The sequence below is a fragment of the Theobroma cacao genome, chromosome 4, assembly GCF_000208745.1.
Source record: "Theobroma cacao cultivar B97-61/B2 chromosome 4, Criollo_cocoa_genome_V2, whole genome shotgun sequence".
Lineage (NCBI taxonomy): Eukaryota > Viridiplantae > Streptophyta > Magnoliopsida > Malvales > Malvaceae > Theobroma > Theobroma cacao.
Genome location: NC_030853.1, coordinates 27,006,166 through 27,023,725, shown reverse-complemented (window position 1 = coordinate 27,023,725; position 17,560 = coordinate 27,006,166). Strand labels below are relative to the sequence as shown.

Sequence of the window (17,560 nt, the reverse complement as noted above, 5' to 3'; positions counted from 1 at the left end):
TTTGACTTACTTTATAAATAATTGTTTTGTGTTTGTTCTACTTAAAATAAATATCAAAACCGTCTCTCTTATTTTAAAATCTTGTTTTAGTGCTTATTTGGTTTGATTTTTTTCAGCTTATCTATTTCTTAAAAGCAAAAATCAGACCAAATATAAATTTTGAAAAGCTTTAAAAAAGTAGTTTTTTTTAAATAACATTTTTAAAAAAAGAGCTTCAAGAAAAGCTCCTATGAGGAACTTTCTCTTCTCTTCTTTTAAAAATACAAGAGAATTTTTATTTGTATTCTAAAAATATCCTTATCTGTTAAGAATAATTATAATTTATAAAAAAGAACTTATAAAAAGAAATTTACTAAATAATTTTAGCTTAATTTTAAAAGCTATTATTTTTCATAAAAGCTTCATAATAGCTTTTAAGTTAGAAAAAAGTCAAGACAAACATGCTCTTAAAATGATATATTTTACTCTTTGACAGTTAACAGTATTAATCAATAGTTCAAAAAACTAGGATTCATTACTACAAAAATATTTTAAAATACAAATACTCTTTAGATTATTATTTCAAAATATCTACTCATCTCTCTTCTAAAAATCTTTATCAGAAAAGAAAACTCTTAAAAAGAAATTAGATTTGAATGCCATTTGAAGTAAAATCTATTTTCATCACATTTTTTAATTTTCCAAAGGTTTGGGGATTTTTTTATTGAATAGAATGAATTAAAGGTAATTTTTTTGTTTAATGATGGATATTTCAAATTTGATGGAAGTGGTTAAGAGATATAATCAATTTCTTTGCATTTCTTTTTTTCTTTTCAAATCAAAATTCTTTTAGTTAGAAGAGCTAAGGAAAAAGAAAAAAAAATCAAAAGAGAAAAGGAGAAAAATCATCAAGATGGAGATTTAAAAAAAATGCATATCAATAGATTTTTATTAAAATTTTTGGAATAGAAAAAAGATGAGTAAATTTTTTTTTAAAGAGATAATTTGTGTTTACCATGTTTATGTACTATTATTATTATTTTTTTAATGATTGACAAACCGTGCTAATGGTTAAAACCAAAAACATCAGTGATCAGGGAAAATTTTTGAATTTGACCTCAAGATTTTTGGATTTTACAAAAGTGGAGTCAATTTCTTATAATTACAATTTTGAACAAGTGAATTAGCACATGAATGCAATTGACCAATAATGAGCCACTTGAATCACATACTTATTGAACTTATTGCTATCTGCATGATAAAGCAGTAATAGTAATAAAAGCATAAATAGTATTTATAACAGTAAAAAGAATTGTCAAGATCTTCTGAGAGGTTAATCTTTTATTAGGTAGGTAAACATTAAGAACTGAAACCTTACCCACCAAATAAAATGTCTTTCCTACTATACTTTGCTGGCAATGGCAGTAATTTCATGAAAATTAGTTAGCTAAGAAGAGTCTTCCTTGCACATTTTCAGGTTATGGGAAGAAGAGGTAGGGGGCAAACAAATAATGATCATATCTGGTAATACTCTCCATACAGAAATAAGTTTCTGTTCAAATCTTTTATTTCTCTTAATGTGAAAAACACCAAGCAACATAAAAAGCTAGCATGGTTGACAGAAAGGTATCACCAAACTTCAGGACGCAGCTCTCCAGTTGCAGGGGGCATCCATCTCCCAGAATTGTATACACTTTCGCCTACTTTCCAACCTGGCACGTCCTTCATCACTTCAGCCTCATACTCAAGATACTTCTTCCACTCTTTAACAAATCTAAAGAAAGAAAGCAAGCAAACAAGGAGTTATTCACACATTTTACCTGGGAAATTAATAAAGTAGTATGAATAGTTAAAATACCTTTCATCTTCTTCAGCTTGAAGCACTGGCAATATTGCTCGCCGTGCAGCATACTTTTCTTCCTTCAGTGCTCTACTAAATGTAAACATTTTCAATAATGAAAATGGAACAAGAGAAACCAAAAAAGTGGTATTTAGATTTTGGCCTATGTATTAAATTTAGTTTTCCCATAAGAGAAACTAAAGCATGACCAAAAATAATGGAAATAAAGCAGGACCAATCTATGGGATATCAAAAATCAAAATCAATAAACAACACAACTTTCAATCTATTTATTTAATTTGAAACATCCATTTCAGAAAAGCATACTTTAAATGAAGAGAAAAGCAATCAATTTCTTTAGGGGAGCATGATAGAAGACTGTCCTATCAGCCAAAATCTTGCACCAAGTACATAAAATTTGCCACCTTTTGCATTACATCTTCCCTCTGACAACAGGGATTGCTTAGTTAGCGCAAAAGATGCAACCAACCTATGATCAAAGAAAGGTGTACAAAGATGGAATGCAGCTTGAAGTATCAAGTTTTATCTCTGCCTTTATTATCCCATGCTCTGATAGTTAAACTATTTATCTTAATCAAATAAATCAGACCAGTAAATCAGAAGCATGTCCTCAAAACAAAAAGGACCTGAAATTTTTCAACTTTTTTTTGCATGCAACTTTGATTACGTCACTTTATTACAAATTAATAATTCAGAAAGAATCTAAAAATCCCAACATAGAAAAGATAAAGCCAGATAAGATTTTGCACCTAATGGATAATTGCATTAATTTCATGTTTGTGACCCTTTAACATGAAAAGGAAAAGAAAGATAGTTCATGCTTCAATCTAGAAGCCTTATTTCCTTGTCAGTCTAAGATAAATAGAAGCCAAGAAAGGATATACAGAACCCCCACCAAATCTACAGCTTTGAGACCAATTATACGATTTAATTTATAGCTGATATCATCACTATTTATACCTGTAGCATAATGCAGTGGGAAAATCACCTTAAAAGTTTCTATATTCGATACAATAATAACATGAATTAAAAGGTTTTAAGAATCAATAAATCCGCAAATGAATCCTTTGCAGAACCATTCATGATTTTACACCAATTCCCAGGAGACTAAGCATTAGAAGAAATGCTTGGCCAATAAAAACCATTAGAATTAATAAATCATCATCAACCCACAAAAACAAGATCATGTTGAATGACTCGTGTTCAAAGGTAATCTCCTCCGTCTAAAAGCACACACTAGTTTTATCTCTACAATCCTTGTGACAATTGCCAGTCTTGATACACCAAAATGTAAGATTTGGATATATGAAAGAACACCTACTTCACTCACTAACTACTTGTTTTGCCCTGTGAAAGGCAAGGAATAACTAAACTCAGCACATACGCTGGCTCTTGAAATTGTTATACATTGTCCATATGTCAGGACCAAATTATAGCATTGTCAACAAACTGTTGTATCTCAAGTTTGTCTTTGCTTTTCCCCTCATATCAACTTCAATTCATGTAATTCACATCTATTTCATAGTTTGCATTCAAAAAGCCATTTGAAATAACCACCTAAACCTGATCAGCAAATTATTGTACATAGGATAATCAGAAGTCAAAACCAACAAATACCAATCATAAGAATCCAGACCCAACAAAGCCATTTATTAAACAAAAACCGATAAGATGCTACTTGAGATCATACATGATAAGGACACCAAATTAAAAGAGTGATAGCCCAAACGAATTGCCTCCAAGTTATCAGTTTTAATCCCCAAAACAACTGCATCCTATTCCCCCATCACCATTGTAAATAAATGCAAAAGAAAATCGTATACTGAAACAATCAAATAATAAGCGCCCCTACAATTCTCTGATCCATTACTTGATACTAGGTTGAAAAAAAACAGACCCTCACGGGCACAAATGTGTAACTAATAATCACTATAATACTCCACGTTTTCAGCTGTATTTGAAAGGATAATCAAAATCCAAATGCTAACAATAAAATTTCCACCTTTAACTTCCAAAAAACAACTAAAAAGAAAGACCCAGACATAAGTTAAACAACAGAACAAGATATAATCCAATTTCCAACCTTTTATGAACTAAAAAAGGTTTCAATTCCATCAAAACCCAATAAAAAAACAGCTTAAATATTTAGCAAAAAAATAAGTGTAATTTGAAAATAAATAAAACACCAGATTAGAAAATCAAGAAAAGATGAGAAATTTAAGGGTTTATTGAGAGAGAAAAAAAGGGGAAAACCTGCGGATCTTGTTGCCTTGGCCAACCTGGTACATCCCATAAGAGAAGGCACCAAAAGCAGCTAGAAAGATAGCCATAGCACTGGGGCCCTTGTTGGGTATCCGGCGGGCATATCGGACCGGGGCGAAACCACCAGGTGGAGGCCCATCTTGGAGGATCGGCATGTCTTTCACGCTTGCCATTCCCGGCTTATTCCTTATCACCGCCTCCGTCATTTTATCTTCTTCTTCTTTAGTTGTCGATCGGAGAAAGATGGAGAGTGCAGAAAGTGAGGGGATTATGGTGGTGGTGGCGTTATAGAGGGGGGTGTTTGTTTGTGCTTCGGGGTCCGCTTTGAGCTATGCCACGTGGTGGTTTAGTGGGAGAGATGGCTTTTGGTACCTACCCGTAAGGTTATCATTGCTCTTCTAAAATATCAAACAAGCAAGGAGGAAAAATGGTTTTTTTTTTTTTTTTCATATTTTTAGGGAATAAAATCTTGGTTTTGGTTTGGTAGACTTAAGTTAATTCTCCTTATTATTCTTCATTTATTCTGGAATTATAATTTTTTTATATTTTAAATTAAATTTAATCTTTTTATATTCTAAATTAATAACTACTTGTATTAGATTCAATATTAAAAAAAATTTAAATTTTCATATAAAATAAATTAAAATTAATATTTTTTATTTAATTTCCATGTAAAGTTAAATTTCAACAAAAATTATTGAACATTATACTATTAAGTACCATTTAAGTATCATCTAAATTATGTATAGACAATTAAATTACACTTTCTATGATCCAATATATAGAAAATTAGAGTTAGAGTTAGAGCAATAATCAATCAAATCAAGCACAATATAGTAAGAAATACCAAGTACTATAGTAGTATTTGTTGTTCTTTTCTTCATTTTCACGTTGTAAAGGCTGAAAAAGCTTGCATCTTTAGCTTCTTGGACAGTCAAGTAGTGTACTTTATGTTTTTGCTTTGTACTCAACCTCACTCCACACTCCTCACTCAACTCCAAATGCCCACATTGCCTAAACTCCCAACGGTCAGGTCAATCTTCTTCTTTAGTTTAGCCTCACTTTAACTCCCACTTCTTCTCCTTGTTCTTAGATCTTCCATTTTCAGCTTCAACTCGATGGAGAAACCTCTTGAACTAGCACGTTCCAAGGACCCAAAGGGCCGAGCAGCAAAAGCAGAGCTTCTTCATTCCCTTCTCCAGTCTTCGACCAAACCGTTGTCTTCCTCTGACGTGGCATCTCTGGTGTCAACTTGCCTTGACCTTCTCGACGACCCATATAACTTAAAGGCCTCTTTGGGAGCTCTACAGTGTTTAGCATCTGCAGCCGTGCTCTCAGCTGACCATTTGAAGCTACATTTTGATGGGGTTTTGCCTGCTGTTGTGGAGTGCTTAGGGGATGACAATCAGCCTTTACGTGATGCAGCTAGAGGGTTGTTGCTGACTTTCATGGAGGTTTGTTGGTTTTGAACGGCCCTTTCTTTCTTTTCTTTTCTTTTGTTGTTTTTGTAGTGATTTAAAATCCAGTTAGCTTTTTAATACCGTGGAGTTTTCTGAGGTTTGTGGTGATTCGTCTAAGTGTAGTTCTTCTGTAAAGCTTTCACTCTTCTTTTTCCTTTTTTTATAGTATATACCAATGTTGAATTTTTTTTTTTTGGGGGGGGGGGGGGTGGGTGCTGGAAGTGTTGAACTGTCATTTTCTAGAACAAAGACTCATCGGCTTAGAAAGTTTTTTATTTTTGGCCAGTTTAGTAGGTTTTTGTTATGAATATTTCTCCACATATTTGTGGGGCTTCCTTATGGTTCTGAATTACCCTTTTTTTTTGGTTATTTTTTGTTTTCCTATGGTTGATGAATATCTAATTTGATCAATTTTAGTTACATTATTTTTGTCACTTTTATGTGTTTGTCATTTACTCTTTTCTTTTTCAACTAGTCCCCTGTCTTATGAGTGTCTGGTTTTGGTTTGACGCTCAGAATTTATGTTGTGTTGTTAATTTTCTGAAAGCGAATTTCAAGTCTTCAATTTTATCAATTCAGTTTATCTCTCCTTTATTATTTTCATTTGACTTTATGATTTTCCATTGGGGCATTCTTTTTTATGCTTGTGCAGTTGCTGATTGCAATAGGTTGATTTGTTCTGATTTTAGCATAGTTAGGCTTCAATTAGATCTAGTCCATTACTTTTTATTTTGTGCATTAATTTGTTCAAAAATGCTGCTTTGCATGTGTATGATGTTAACAAACATAGTTGTTGATAAGGGCTGAATTTCACTTAAGCAGCTTTTGTTACATTCTTATAAGTTTTGTACCTTGTTTTTGATAATATATCTGGCCATTTTTATAAAGGGTTGGATTCCACTCTGATTGAACCCTGGGTTTATTATACATTTTAAAGAACCCACCTCCTCTCTCTTTCTCTTCTTTGATAAAGCTTCATTAAAATTGGGAGAGTTATAAATGGAGTAGGTGGACCTGATTGCTCGTAATTATTAATCCTTTAGGTTTCTTCTCCAACTATCATTGTTGACAAAGCTGGGCCTGTCACTTGGGTGCATAACAACTGGAGAGTTCGTGAAGAGTTTGTGAGGATAGTCACTTCTGCTGTCACTGTTTTTGCATCGGCGGAGTTTATGAAGGCTATTCTTCCTCCTGTATGTCCATAGTGACTGGTAGCTGAGGACCAAATAACTTTTAGGTACTGTTCTTTTCAGAACATGTGTTCTTTTTATACTCATGAAGGTTTGTTCTGTCAGATTTTACAGGTGTTGAATGACTCAACTCAGAGCATTAGAGAAGCTGCTATGTTGTGCATTGAGGTATGTGCCATTATGAGTTTAGGCAACTCTCTTTTAATTGGCCAAATAGTTTTTGTTACTACAGATGCAAAATAAACACCTTTTTTCTCTTTATTAGGTGTAGTCGCATTCTTTTTCCTTTTTCTTTCACTGAAACTCCGGCTACACATAAAAAAAAAGCTCTACTTATTATTCCTTTGTGTCTGGTTATGTGCTTGAATGTGCCTATATACTCAATATATACATCTATATTTGTGTCAGCGCTTTATGATTCTTTTCTAGACCTGTTAGCTTTTCAATTCAAGGTTTGGTTAATTGCCCACCAGTCACCCTACTATGGCTCCATTGCACTTCTCCAGTTCAAGTCATTAGCTTAATGCGAATTCTCTTTCCCTCTTTTATTTTCTTTGGATTTTATTTTTTCTATAAATATGAGAGATGAGAAGGGCCTAGTTGGAATGCTTTTTATTGTTGCTGGGAATGAGTAGGACGAATAAGGCATTTCTCCATTATGCTACAAAACTTCCAAGTCACATGTTCCATGTAACTCCTTTTACTTTGTGCTGTCTACCTTTTCTTCTTTGAGGTAGATAGATAATACATTCAAGCTCCCTAATCCTCCAGGACCATAAAATGTAAAGCATAAGGCAGGTTACTGTAATTAATTAATTTATTGTTTGTTTTCAGGAAATGTATATGCAGTTTGGGCCTCAATTTCGTGCTGAACTCCAGCAACACAATCTTCCTTCATCAGTGGTAATGTTCTGCATTATTGCTTTTGGCTCATATTTCATGGTTTCTTCTAAGCACAGTTATGTGGTGATAGCAATAAATTTGTGGTCACTTTAAGTTTGATACTGATCTCCAGTTGGGTGTTTTTTTGAAGTTGACTATGGCTTTTGGATCTCTAACGTCATTAATTTTTTATTTGAAGGTTTTGGTTGAATTTGATACATTTTCTATTTCCCTCCTATTTATAACCACATCACAGTTTATAGCTGATGTCAAAAAATATTCTGCTAACTATCCGCCAGTTCCTGTGATTATCACTCTCATAAAGCGCAATCCTTCGCTGCAGTTAGGAGATGTTAATATCAGACTGGAGCAGATAGAGCCGAAGGTTTGCAGTTCTGATGGACTTGTGTGCCATACTTCTCCTGATGGTGTTGACTTGGTCAAGGTGAACCAAGCAGAGAGCAGTTCTATGACAAAGAGTTCTGTTAAAGAGATATCTGTTTCTGGAGGTCAGCATGCATATAGCTTAGCTCAAACACAATGCTACAATATGATGCAGTGTTAAATTTTCTGCTAATTTTTTTTTAGGGATGTCTAATGTCTTCATATGATTTCATCTGGAAGTTGGCCAACATTTCCCTAAATATTGTGATTATGTCATTAGAAATAAAGCTTTTCATATTTTTTTCCTTTTGCTTTAATTTAATGGTTCTGAACAGCATTGCAACCAAAAGTAAATAAATAAATAAAACAAAGTGCTGGGGGGCGTGTTATGATTATACTATTAGTGGTGTAGGCTACAGTTCCACTTCAAAATTGATTCATGAAATATTGATGTTGTTGCACATAGTTCAGGTTATCCTGTGGTTCTTTTTGTTATAATTATTGTTTACTTTAGTTTTGAGTGCTTCTGTGTTGTCTTGCTCTCAGATGATTAAGCTATAGTGGCATGACTCACTAATTTACTTATTTTATGTGTTATATAGGAGAGATTGACTTGATAGATAAACCAGTAGTTCCAGTTACTTTATACTCTGAAAAGGAGCTGATAAGAGAAATGGAGAAGATTGCATGTATGCTTATGGCGGAAAATGATTGGTCTGTTCGAATAGCTGCCATGCAGCAAGTTCAAGCTCTTGTCATTGGAGGTTTGTGTTATTTATCACTTTGTTCATCTTCTCTGCAACTTTACGCAAGCTAAGCTTGTTTGAGCTTGATCATGCTCAGCTCATGCTCAAATTGCAAGTTTTGAGCTCATTTTTTAGTACATTGTTGACCTAGTGCTTGTCTTGTATACTTCCAAAAGTTGATTTCATGCTTGTTTACAGACTCAGATCTTCAGGTTATGTATAATGAACTTCAAGTAATTTGCTTAATACTAAAAAAAATCTTGTTTTTTTTTTTGAAGATTAAACTAAAAGTCCCAACTAAAAACAAAAATATCCTAAATAAGAATGAATTAAGCGTTTCTTGATTCTATGGGGTTTGGCTATGTGGATCCTATTATGCCATTATGCTTCATAGGAAACATGTCCTCTGGAAGCAAATGAAAGATCCCTTTTGATAGTTTGCAGCCATGTTCATGTTTCACCAGGCTTAGTGCCCAAGAGCTAAATTTTGAAGAGGAGCTTTGTACTGCACAATAACTTAGAAATTGATTAGAGCCTTGTGTTTGGTAGCGTGCATGTCTTTGAACTTGAAATATGGAAATTGGTTTTTCTTAAGTTGTGAAATTTATGTGAAATGCAGATGCATTCACATGCTAAAAACCTTCTGTAATCACAATGGTGTGGGGATTAAAATGAATATTAAGTATTTAATTCTCAATTTTTTCTGTTAGGTGCTGTTGATTATCTGTGCTTCCATGCTCTCTTGAAGCAACTAGTTGCACCTCTTTGCACGCAGTTATCTGATCGAAGGTTGAGCATTTTAAAGCAGGTTTGTTGCACTTGCCTTAATGAACTGATGACTCAGAGATTAGCAATAGTACAGCCACTGATAGGCTCTCCTGTGCTGGTTGTCATTGAAAGTCATAAATCCTGCCTTGGCCGGAAAAACCTCTCTGCATTTAATGATATTTTGCATCATGCCTTAGCAATTTCTTCATGTTGAAGATTGGTCTTTTATAATTGTATTTTACCAGTATTCTTCAATCAGTTAAATTGATGTTATATCCTGAAGGATGCCAGGCTTACATGCTTTTTCAAATGTCTGAGTTTTTAATTTTATATTTTCCTGCTGCTTGCCCTGTATATCACAAGCGTATAGTGCCTTTACCTATATTTGGATAGCCTACAGAACACAAAAGGCATTCAATTAATGTTGATTACAGAAGAAATACTACTACAAATAGTCAATAAATCTTATGGCACAGATTGAGATAGAAGACAAATTTTACATAAAAAATGATGTTATGTTTGAGCCAAATATACAACTGTTTTATGCTAACAGATCGCTAATTTGTTCGATGCACAAAGTATTGGACATTCATTTAGCAAATCAGAAAATATTAGAAAATAGGAATAGAGATAGCAAATTAAAAATCAATAAATTCAAACTATGTATATTGGGGTTTAAGATGAATAAAATACAAAAAGGAAATTATGTATGTTGGAGCACATCAAACAACTTGTTTAATGCAACAGATTTTACTCTTATAATAGATTTTTATTCTTCAAAACCACTGTTGTTCTCAACTCCCTCTTGTTGCCCTCAGGCCTGTCATCTCTTAAGCTTCTTATCGAAAGAGCTATTGGGAGATTTTGAGGCTTGTGCAGAAATGTTTGTGCCGGTAAGAATGTTTTCTTGTCTGATAAAAATAGTAGTAAATATAGTAGCATTAGATTGTCATAACATCCTCAATACTATGCTTAGATATTTTTCTTCTAACCTTACGGTTGCTTCTAAGTTCTGACATTATAATTTGATGCCTTTCTTAGGTCCTTTTCAAACTGGTTGTTATAACTGTTCTTGTAATTGCTGAATCTGCGGACACCTGCATAAAAACAGTATGTGCAGACAATGTGAAAATTCCTGTACTTTTTCTGTTTTTACATGAATGCTTGCATTGATTCATATTTACACTGTCCAGATGCTGCGTAGTTGCAAAGTTTCCCGTGTGCTTCCTCAAATAGTTGATCATGCAAAGCATGACCGTAATGCAGTTCTCCGTGCTAGGTAATTTATTCATTCCTTGATTACATATGTATTACTATAAATCCTCTCACAACTCTCATTCCCAAGTACAGATGCTGTGAGTACTCGCTTCTGATGCTAGAATACTGGGCTGATGCTCCGGAGATACAGAGATCAGCTGATCTTTACGAGGATCTCATACAATGCTGTATAGCAGATGCAATGAGTGAGGTATTGCTTTGATAATTCTTTTCTTGTCAAGGAGGCATCTACACTTTGATATATTAGCTTTGAATATTTAATTATGTATCTCATTCAAGTAGATCAACCTCTTTTCAATTTGGTTATTGCATGTACTATACTTTTCACTTTTGATCCTTATTTGTGATATCTCATAAACCACTTTGCCCTTAATTTGGGTGGTCAAATAGTATGAACAATTGAAGCTACCTCTCACAGTTCCAGTTGACTATTATGTCCAGAAAGTTGAGCGTAAATCTTTTATGATGATGATAGATTGACATAGATTTTGTATTTAATCAAGGAGTGTCACTGCAGCTGGAAAAAGTAGCAACTATGGTCATTTTTGTTTTTTTAACTTTTTTTGCTGAGAACTATTATCTTCATTATTTGGTCATGCATTCTCTTTAAATTAGGGTACAACTACCTTGTCTTTAAGAACAGTTCCCAGAAGTCTCATCCTGCAATTCCTGTTGGCAATCATAACTTTTGTAGTTAGTTTTAGATTGAAAGAGACAGTAAAGTGGTTAAGAATAGAGAAAGGTAGTTGATGCAGGTACCAACTACAAGAAGCAGCTATTTTCTGTTGCTGTGGATTATTGCACAAGTTTGTGGCAGTTAGAATATATCAGGAAATTGGTAATTTAATTGTAATTTACTTTTAGAATTAGGCTAAGAGTTTATGTACGTGTGCTATAAAGAGTTTTTTACACTGTAAGGACTAGGTGAGAAATAGATTTCGTTATTTTTTTTTTTTGAAGTTTTACTTCTTAATCTTTCTTTTCCTTGTTATAATGAGCTTTTGGTTGATTTAACTGTCACTCTTCTTCATTTTTTTTATTTTAACGACTTTTTTATGGGTGGAAGTGCTAAAATACTGTCAATCTTGTGTGGTTGTTCGATTTCATGTCCTTTTACACAGAGCATTTACCATCTATTTGTTGGTTCTGTGTTATATATATTCTATAGAAATTATGCTCAACAATATGGTTTGTCTTCAATAATCTTGCAAAATGACAGGTACGGTCAAATGCTCGACATTGCTACAGAATGTTCAAGAAAACTTGGCCAGAACGTTCTCTGCAACTATTTCAGTCCTTTGATCCTGTCATCCAAAGGGTATAAACTTCTTTTTTTCGTTTTGCATTTCCACTCTTTGATTGATGGATTTGGTAAATAATGGAATTTAGTTATCAAACAGATTATAAATGATGAAGATGGGGGCACGCAAAGACGCCATCCTTCTCCTTCAGTTCGAGGAAGGGACTTGCGTAAATGCCATAAGGCTTTTCAAGTAGCTACTTCTACAAATTTATCTGAACCTGGAACTTCTCTGCTTACCACAACCGATAGGAGTAGGGCTGTACCTGTAGGTGTTCCTCTATCCTCTGGCCCATTTTCCTCAGAGGTAAAGTCACTCGGAAATGGTACTGAAAGAAGTTTTGAGAACATGCCACGTGCAAACAAACAGAGGGTGCCTGCCATTCAAAACATGCTTGCTGGTTTAGATATATCTGAGGAACTCAATTTTCAAAAGAAGCGATTAGCTAGCTTGGATTTAGGTATATGCTAAGTAGCTCAGCAAATCCATTGAGATTGTCAGTCATGGAACAATTGTTTCCTTGTGACTAATACATTCCTTAACGTGGATGAAAATTTCTTTCTGGTCCCTAGTGCAGGAGTTGACCCTCCTTCAGCTCGTGGCCTCCCATTTCCCCCAGTTGTTACTGCTTCAGCTCTTGCTACAAATGCTATTTTCACTGATTCAACTGCATCAACCATTAAAGGTAGAAGCGCTGTTGTCATTTTTATTTTGCATTTCTTCTCACCACATTCAAGCTTGAAGAGATTTTTATATGTCCATTTTCTCAATGCTCTAATCTAACCGTTGAATCTTTTTTAGCTGTTTCATCTTTGAATGCAGGGAAGCAAGCTTCTGAGAGACTGGGAGGTGGTTCTATGGAAGAGCACACTGATGACAGGTTTGCCAGAAAATCAGTAAATAATCATATTGACAGACAGTATGTAGACACATCTTCCAAGGATTCCAACTTTAGGAACTCTCAGGGCAATACTATTCCTAACTTCCAAAGGCCTCTTTTAAGAAAGAATATTTCTGGTCGAGTTTCTGGAAACAGCAGAAGCTGTCTCGATGATAATCAGATATTACCTGGTGAAATGTCAAACTATTTGGATGGTCCAGCATCACTCCAGGAGGCTCTGGCAGAGGGTCTAAGTCCTAGTTCTAATTGGTCTGCTAGGGTTGCTGCTTTTAATTATATTAGAAGTCTGTTGCAGCAGGACCAAAAAGGTATCCAAGAAGTTATACAGAATTTCGAGAAAGTCATGAAGCTGTTTTTCCAACACTTAGATGATCCCCACCATAAAGTTGGACACGCTGCTCTCTCAGCCCTTGCAGATATAATTCCAGCTTGTAGAAAACCTTTTGAAAGTTACTTGGACAGAATCTTACACCATGTGTTTTCAAGATTAATTGATCCCAAGCAGTTAGTTCGGCAGCTTTCTGTAATGAATTTGGAAGTTGTGAGCAAGGCCTATGGCATAGATTCTCTTTTACCTGCTTTGCTTCGTGCATTGGATGAACAGAGATCACCAAAGGCAAAACTGGCTGTTATAGAATATGCTATTGGTTCCTTCAAGAAAAATGCTATGAATTCTGAAGGTGCTGCTAATAGTGGCATTCTAAAGCTGTGGCTTGCTAAATTGATACCTTTGGTCTATGATAAGAACACAAAACTGAAGGAAGCAGCCATTTCTTGCATTATATCTGTACATACTCACTACGATTCAATCGGTGTTATAAACTACATCATGTGCATGTCAGTTGAAGAGCAAAATTCTCTAAGGCGAGTTCTTAGGCTGCAAACTCCTCGAATCGAAATGGATCTTATGAACTTCTTGCAGAACAAGAGAGAGAGGCCACGTCCCAAAAACATTTATGAGCTATCTGATGTTGGGCTTTCTCCTGATGCTGAATATACAGGTGCATTGAAGAAAGCTAACTATTTTGGAAGGTATTCTTCTGGTTCTAGTGATACCGATAATAGCAAGAAGTTGTTCACCATGCAAGAACCAGTGCGAATTTTAGAACCTATTGCTCAAAAAGTATCCAACGAAGCTGATGAACATTTACATTGGAATCTTGAAGGCAGCTCCAATAATGTAATTATTTGCAGTGCCACTGGTGCTGGTGAAAAGGCAGAATCCCCTCTGAGCCACCCTGACAATGTTGATTATGAAAATATTATGGATAATTACTTGCCTTCATCATGTTTTGACACAAATATGGTGACAAGTTCTAATCATCCTGGAGTAAGCAGTTCCAATGTTGATAGTGACACTTTGGTTGATGTCAATCATAGCAGTGAGAACTCCATGAATACTAAGTTTGGCTCTTCTCTAAAATTGCGTATCAGCATTCCTCAAATTCTTCACCAGGTGAACTATGAATGTTAAAATTTCCCCTTCCTTACCAACCACCCCCCCACCCCCTTCTTGCCTCACACTCTGAAAAACATCCTTTTATCAGAGTAATTTTTTGTTGTCCTGTTATCATCTGGAAACCAATATCTCACTGCCTTCCTACTCGTGGCTTTTACTAGATTTCTAACAATAATGAGAGTGCAGCCATTAGAAAGCAGGCACTTCAGCAACTCATAGAGGCTTCCACAGATACTAACTATTCCATATGGACAAAGGTATAATATAATTGAAATTCATGACCCTTTCCTTCTCTTCCAGAAGCAAGCACAAGCCTATTACTTAAACATTTTGTAAGCTACTATGTTTGAGATCTCCACTGTTAGTGATGTGCTTGTCCAACACATATACACATGCGTGAGCATCCATAGTATGTTAATTGCCATTTATGTTCATGAGGAATTTGATTTTCCAACACATTGAGCAAGAATCACTTTTCAAATCTTCTAGCATAACTGGCATGAACATCTATGCTAAGAGTTGATATAGTTTTAATGGTACGCATGAGGGAGAGAGCAATTATTTATGATGGATGAAATCTTAATTAGTGACATGTCCAAGGAGTGTTATAAAGTTTTAGCAGCAATTTGCTGATGCTGGTGGATGATTATTTATTTGCAGTATTTCAATCAGATTTTGAAAGCTGTTCTTGAGGTGTTGGATGATCCTAACTCTTCAACCAGGGAAGTCACCTTGCAGTTAGTAACTGTAATGGTGAACAAACAGGTCTGTGGAACTAAAACTAACATTCTATCCAACAAATGAAGTTCTGAGTAGTATTATCCTCTCCAACCTTTTCTTTTTGCCTATGTTTTTATTATTTTTAATGTGTTTTTAATCTATGTTTTTGTGAATCCAGAAAGATGCAATGGAAGATTCTATTGAAATTGTAATAGAAAAGTTACTTCATATTGCTAAGGATGCAGTTTCCAAGGTGCCATTATTTTCATCAGTTGTTTATTACAGACTGAGACCTAATGTTACCCCTTCCCTTGAACCTAATAGCATTCAGATTCTGTGTTCAGGTTTCTATTGAAGCAGAGAAATGCTTATCTAATATTTTATCAGAATATGATCCTTTCCGATGTCTGAGTGTATGTTTACTTAACTTTCATAATGTTTCTTGGATTAATGTTGAATTTTCCTGACATAATTTTGTCTCATATGCTGAGTTGCAGATAACTGTACCCCTGTTAATCGCTGGAGATGAGAAAACTCTTATTATTTGCATCAAGACATTAACAAAGGTATCCATAGCTGACTATATCCTTCTGATGTCTTGAGGTGCTGCAGTTTGATGGGGATGACCAAAAATTATGCAACATAAAAATGTGGTTCACTGAAACTTATAGGTGCAGATCAACAGTGTTTGCAGACTATAGGCAGTTTGTTCAAATAAGAATGACATAAAATGAAAATTCAAAAATAAATAGGAAAAATGATCTAGTTGTGACCTTGTATTCAAGTTAGATGTCTTCACCTATGGCCAATAATTTTAAGTTGGATGGATAACATGATATTAAAGCCCAAGTAGTTTGTTGCCCTGTTTTCAATGTCACATAATGGACTCAAATTTTTTGCCTTTCGCAAGCTCGTTCGCCGGCTTTCTCAAGAGGAACTACTGGCTCAGCTTCCTTCGTTTTTACCAATTCTTTTTGATGCATTCAGCAATCAGAGTGCTGAAGTTCGCAAGGTAAAACTTTGTGCTTGTTGGTACATGTGGTGCAGAGGTGTTCTGTTTTGGGATAGCTGTAGAAGTGTGATTTAAACTTGGAACGCTTTTTGGTGTAGGGACATGTGCTGTAGATATGTTCTTTGTTTTGGATAGCTCTAGGAGTTGGATTTGAACTTAGAACCCTCATTTATATGTAGTGTTATAGCCAATTAGGTTTCACCTTAGCCATAAGTTTCTTTAAGCCATCTTGTTGCAACGCATTTGTGTGCCACTGACATTTGGAACTGATTTGTCAAAGTTGCTCATCGAAAGTTTTATCTTGTTTTACTTTCAGTTCAGGGTAAACATGCTAAGAGTTACATACCTGAAATGACATTAAGACTTAGGGACCTAAATGCTAAAAAAATTTGAGTTCCAGACAACAAAAGAACGCAGAAAGGCTGCAGTTGAATGTTTATCCAAGTGCCTAATTACCAATTTTGATTGTGTGAATAATCTGTTATATTAGTACTTGATCACTGCTTGTTTAAGTTTCACCTTGACTGGTATTAATTGATCAATCATGCTCAGTATTTTCAAATATCTGTTTGGCCATGCTGGCTGCAGACTGTTGTTTTCTGCCTGGTCGACATTTATGTCATGCTCGGGAAGGCGTTCCTGCCATACTTGCAGGATCTCAACGGTGCCCAGTTGCGTCTAGTGACTATTTATGCCAACAGAATTGCACAGGCCAGGAAAGGAACTTCTGTTGAAGCAATCAATGGCCAGCAGTTGGAATCTGTGAACTAGGGTTTTGTACTCTTCATTCAATTAATTTTATTTGCATTTTTGTACATGTGTATTGGTCTGCTTGTGCTTTCCAGTTGCAATAGAAAGGTGAAAATCTAGAAATAGTGTGTAATTTTTGTGAATTGGAACAGGACTGGGGTTGACCTCTTTTCCTTCTAACACAAGAAAGTGTTCTCTGGCTTGACTCTAGCATTGCTTTTGTAGTTTGTTGTGGAGTGCAATAGAACTTGCAACTTAATGACATGCCTTTGCCTATCAAAATTGAGCTTCATAAGTTAATACAAGTCCCTAGATTTATTCCATAAAGAAACAGAAACAGCTAAACCCATGATGAACCAATACTATCCATGCAAATGAAAAGAAGTTAAAAAAGTAACAAATTTAGCAGAGCAAATATCCTTTTTTGAATTTGAGTTGAGCTTGAGTTGGACATTGTATTAGTTTGGATCAGTTGGATTGTACCCCGAACCTTTTAAAGCCCTTGCGATCAATCCGTTTTAGGCCCAACTCAAAGAAGCGAGTCGGGTTCAATCTGAATCCAGCAAAAAATGTGGGTCAGATCATACAAAGAGTTCGTGAATGACAG

General features: G+C 35.0%; 2 protein-coding genes across 2 annotated transcripts; one reads left to right on the top strand and one right to left on the bottom strand.

Moving 5' to 3' along the window:
• Positions 1,301 to 4,549, bottom strand: LOC18602829 (NADH dehydrogenase [ubiquinone] 1 alpha subcomplex subunit 13-A). Its single transcript, XM_007034455.2, has 3 exons — positions 4,094 to 4,549; positions 1,838 to 1,909; positions 1,301 to 1,753 (listed from the first exon to the last, which is right to left on the bottom strand). The coding sequence occupies exons 1-3, from the start codon at positions 4,306 to 4,308 to the stop codon at positions 1,609 to 1,611; spliced, it is 432 nt and encodes a 143-aa protein (XP_007034517.1). The 5' UTR covers positions 4,309 to 4,549; the 3' UTR covers positions 1,301 to 1,608.
• On the top strand, positions 5,020 to 17,212 carry LOC18602828 (CLIP-associated protein). Its single transcript, XM_007034449.2, has 22 exons — positions 5,020 to 5,556; positions 6,606 to 6,755; positions 6,858 to 6,920; positions 7,587 to 7,655; positions 7,978 to 8,143; positions 8,621 to 8,782; positions 9,475 to 9,572; positions 10,351 to 10,425; positions 10,574 to 10,642; positions 10,726 to 10,811; positions 10,883 to 11,000; positions 12,030 to 12,128; positions 12,211 to 12,571; positions 12,689 to 12,796; positions 12,913 to 14,468; positions 14,633 to 14,728; positions 15,132 to 15,236; positions 15,370 to 15,444; positions 15,536 to 15,604; positions 15,689 to 15,757; positions 16,102 to 16,203; positions 16,792 to 17,212. Exons 1-22 carry the CDS (start codon positions 5,221 to 5,223, stop codon positions 16,972 to 16,974), a joined length of 4,215 nt encoding a protein of 1,404 aa, XP_007034511.2. The 5' UTR covers positions 5,020 to 5,220; the 3' UTR covers positions 16,975 to 17,212.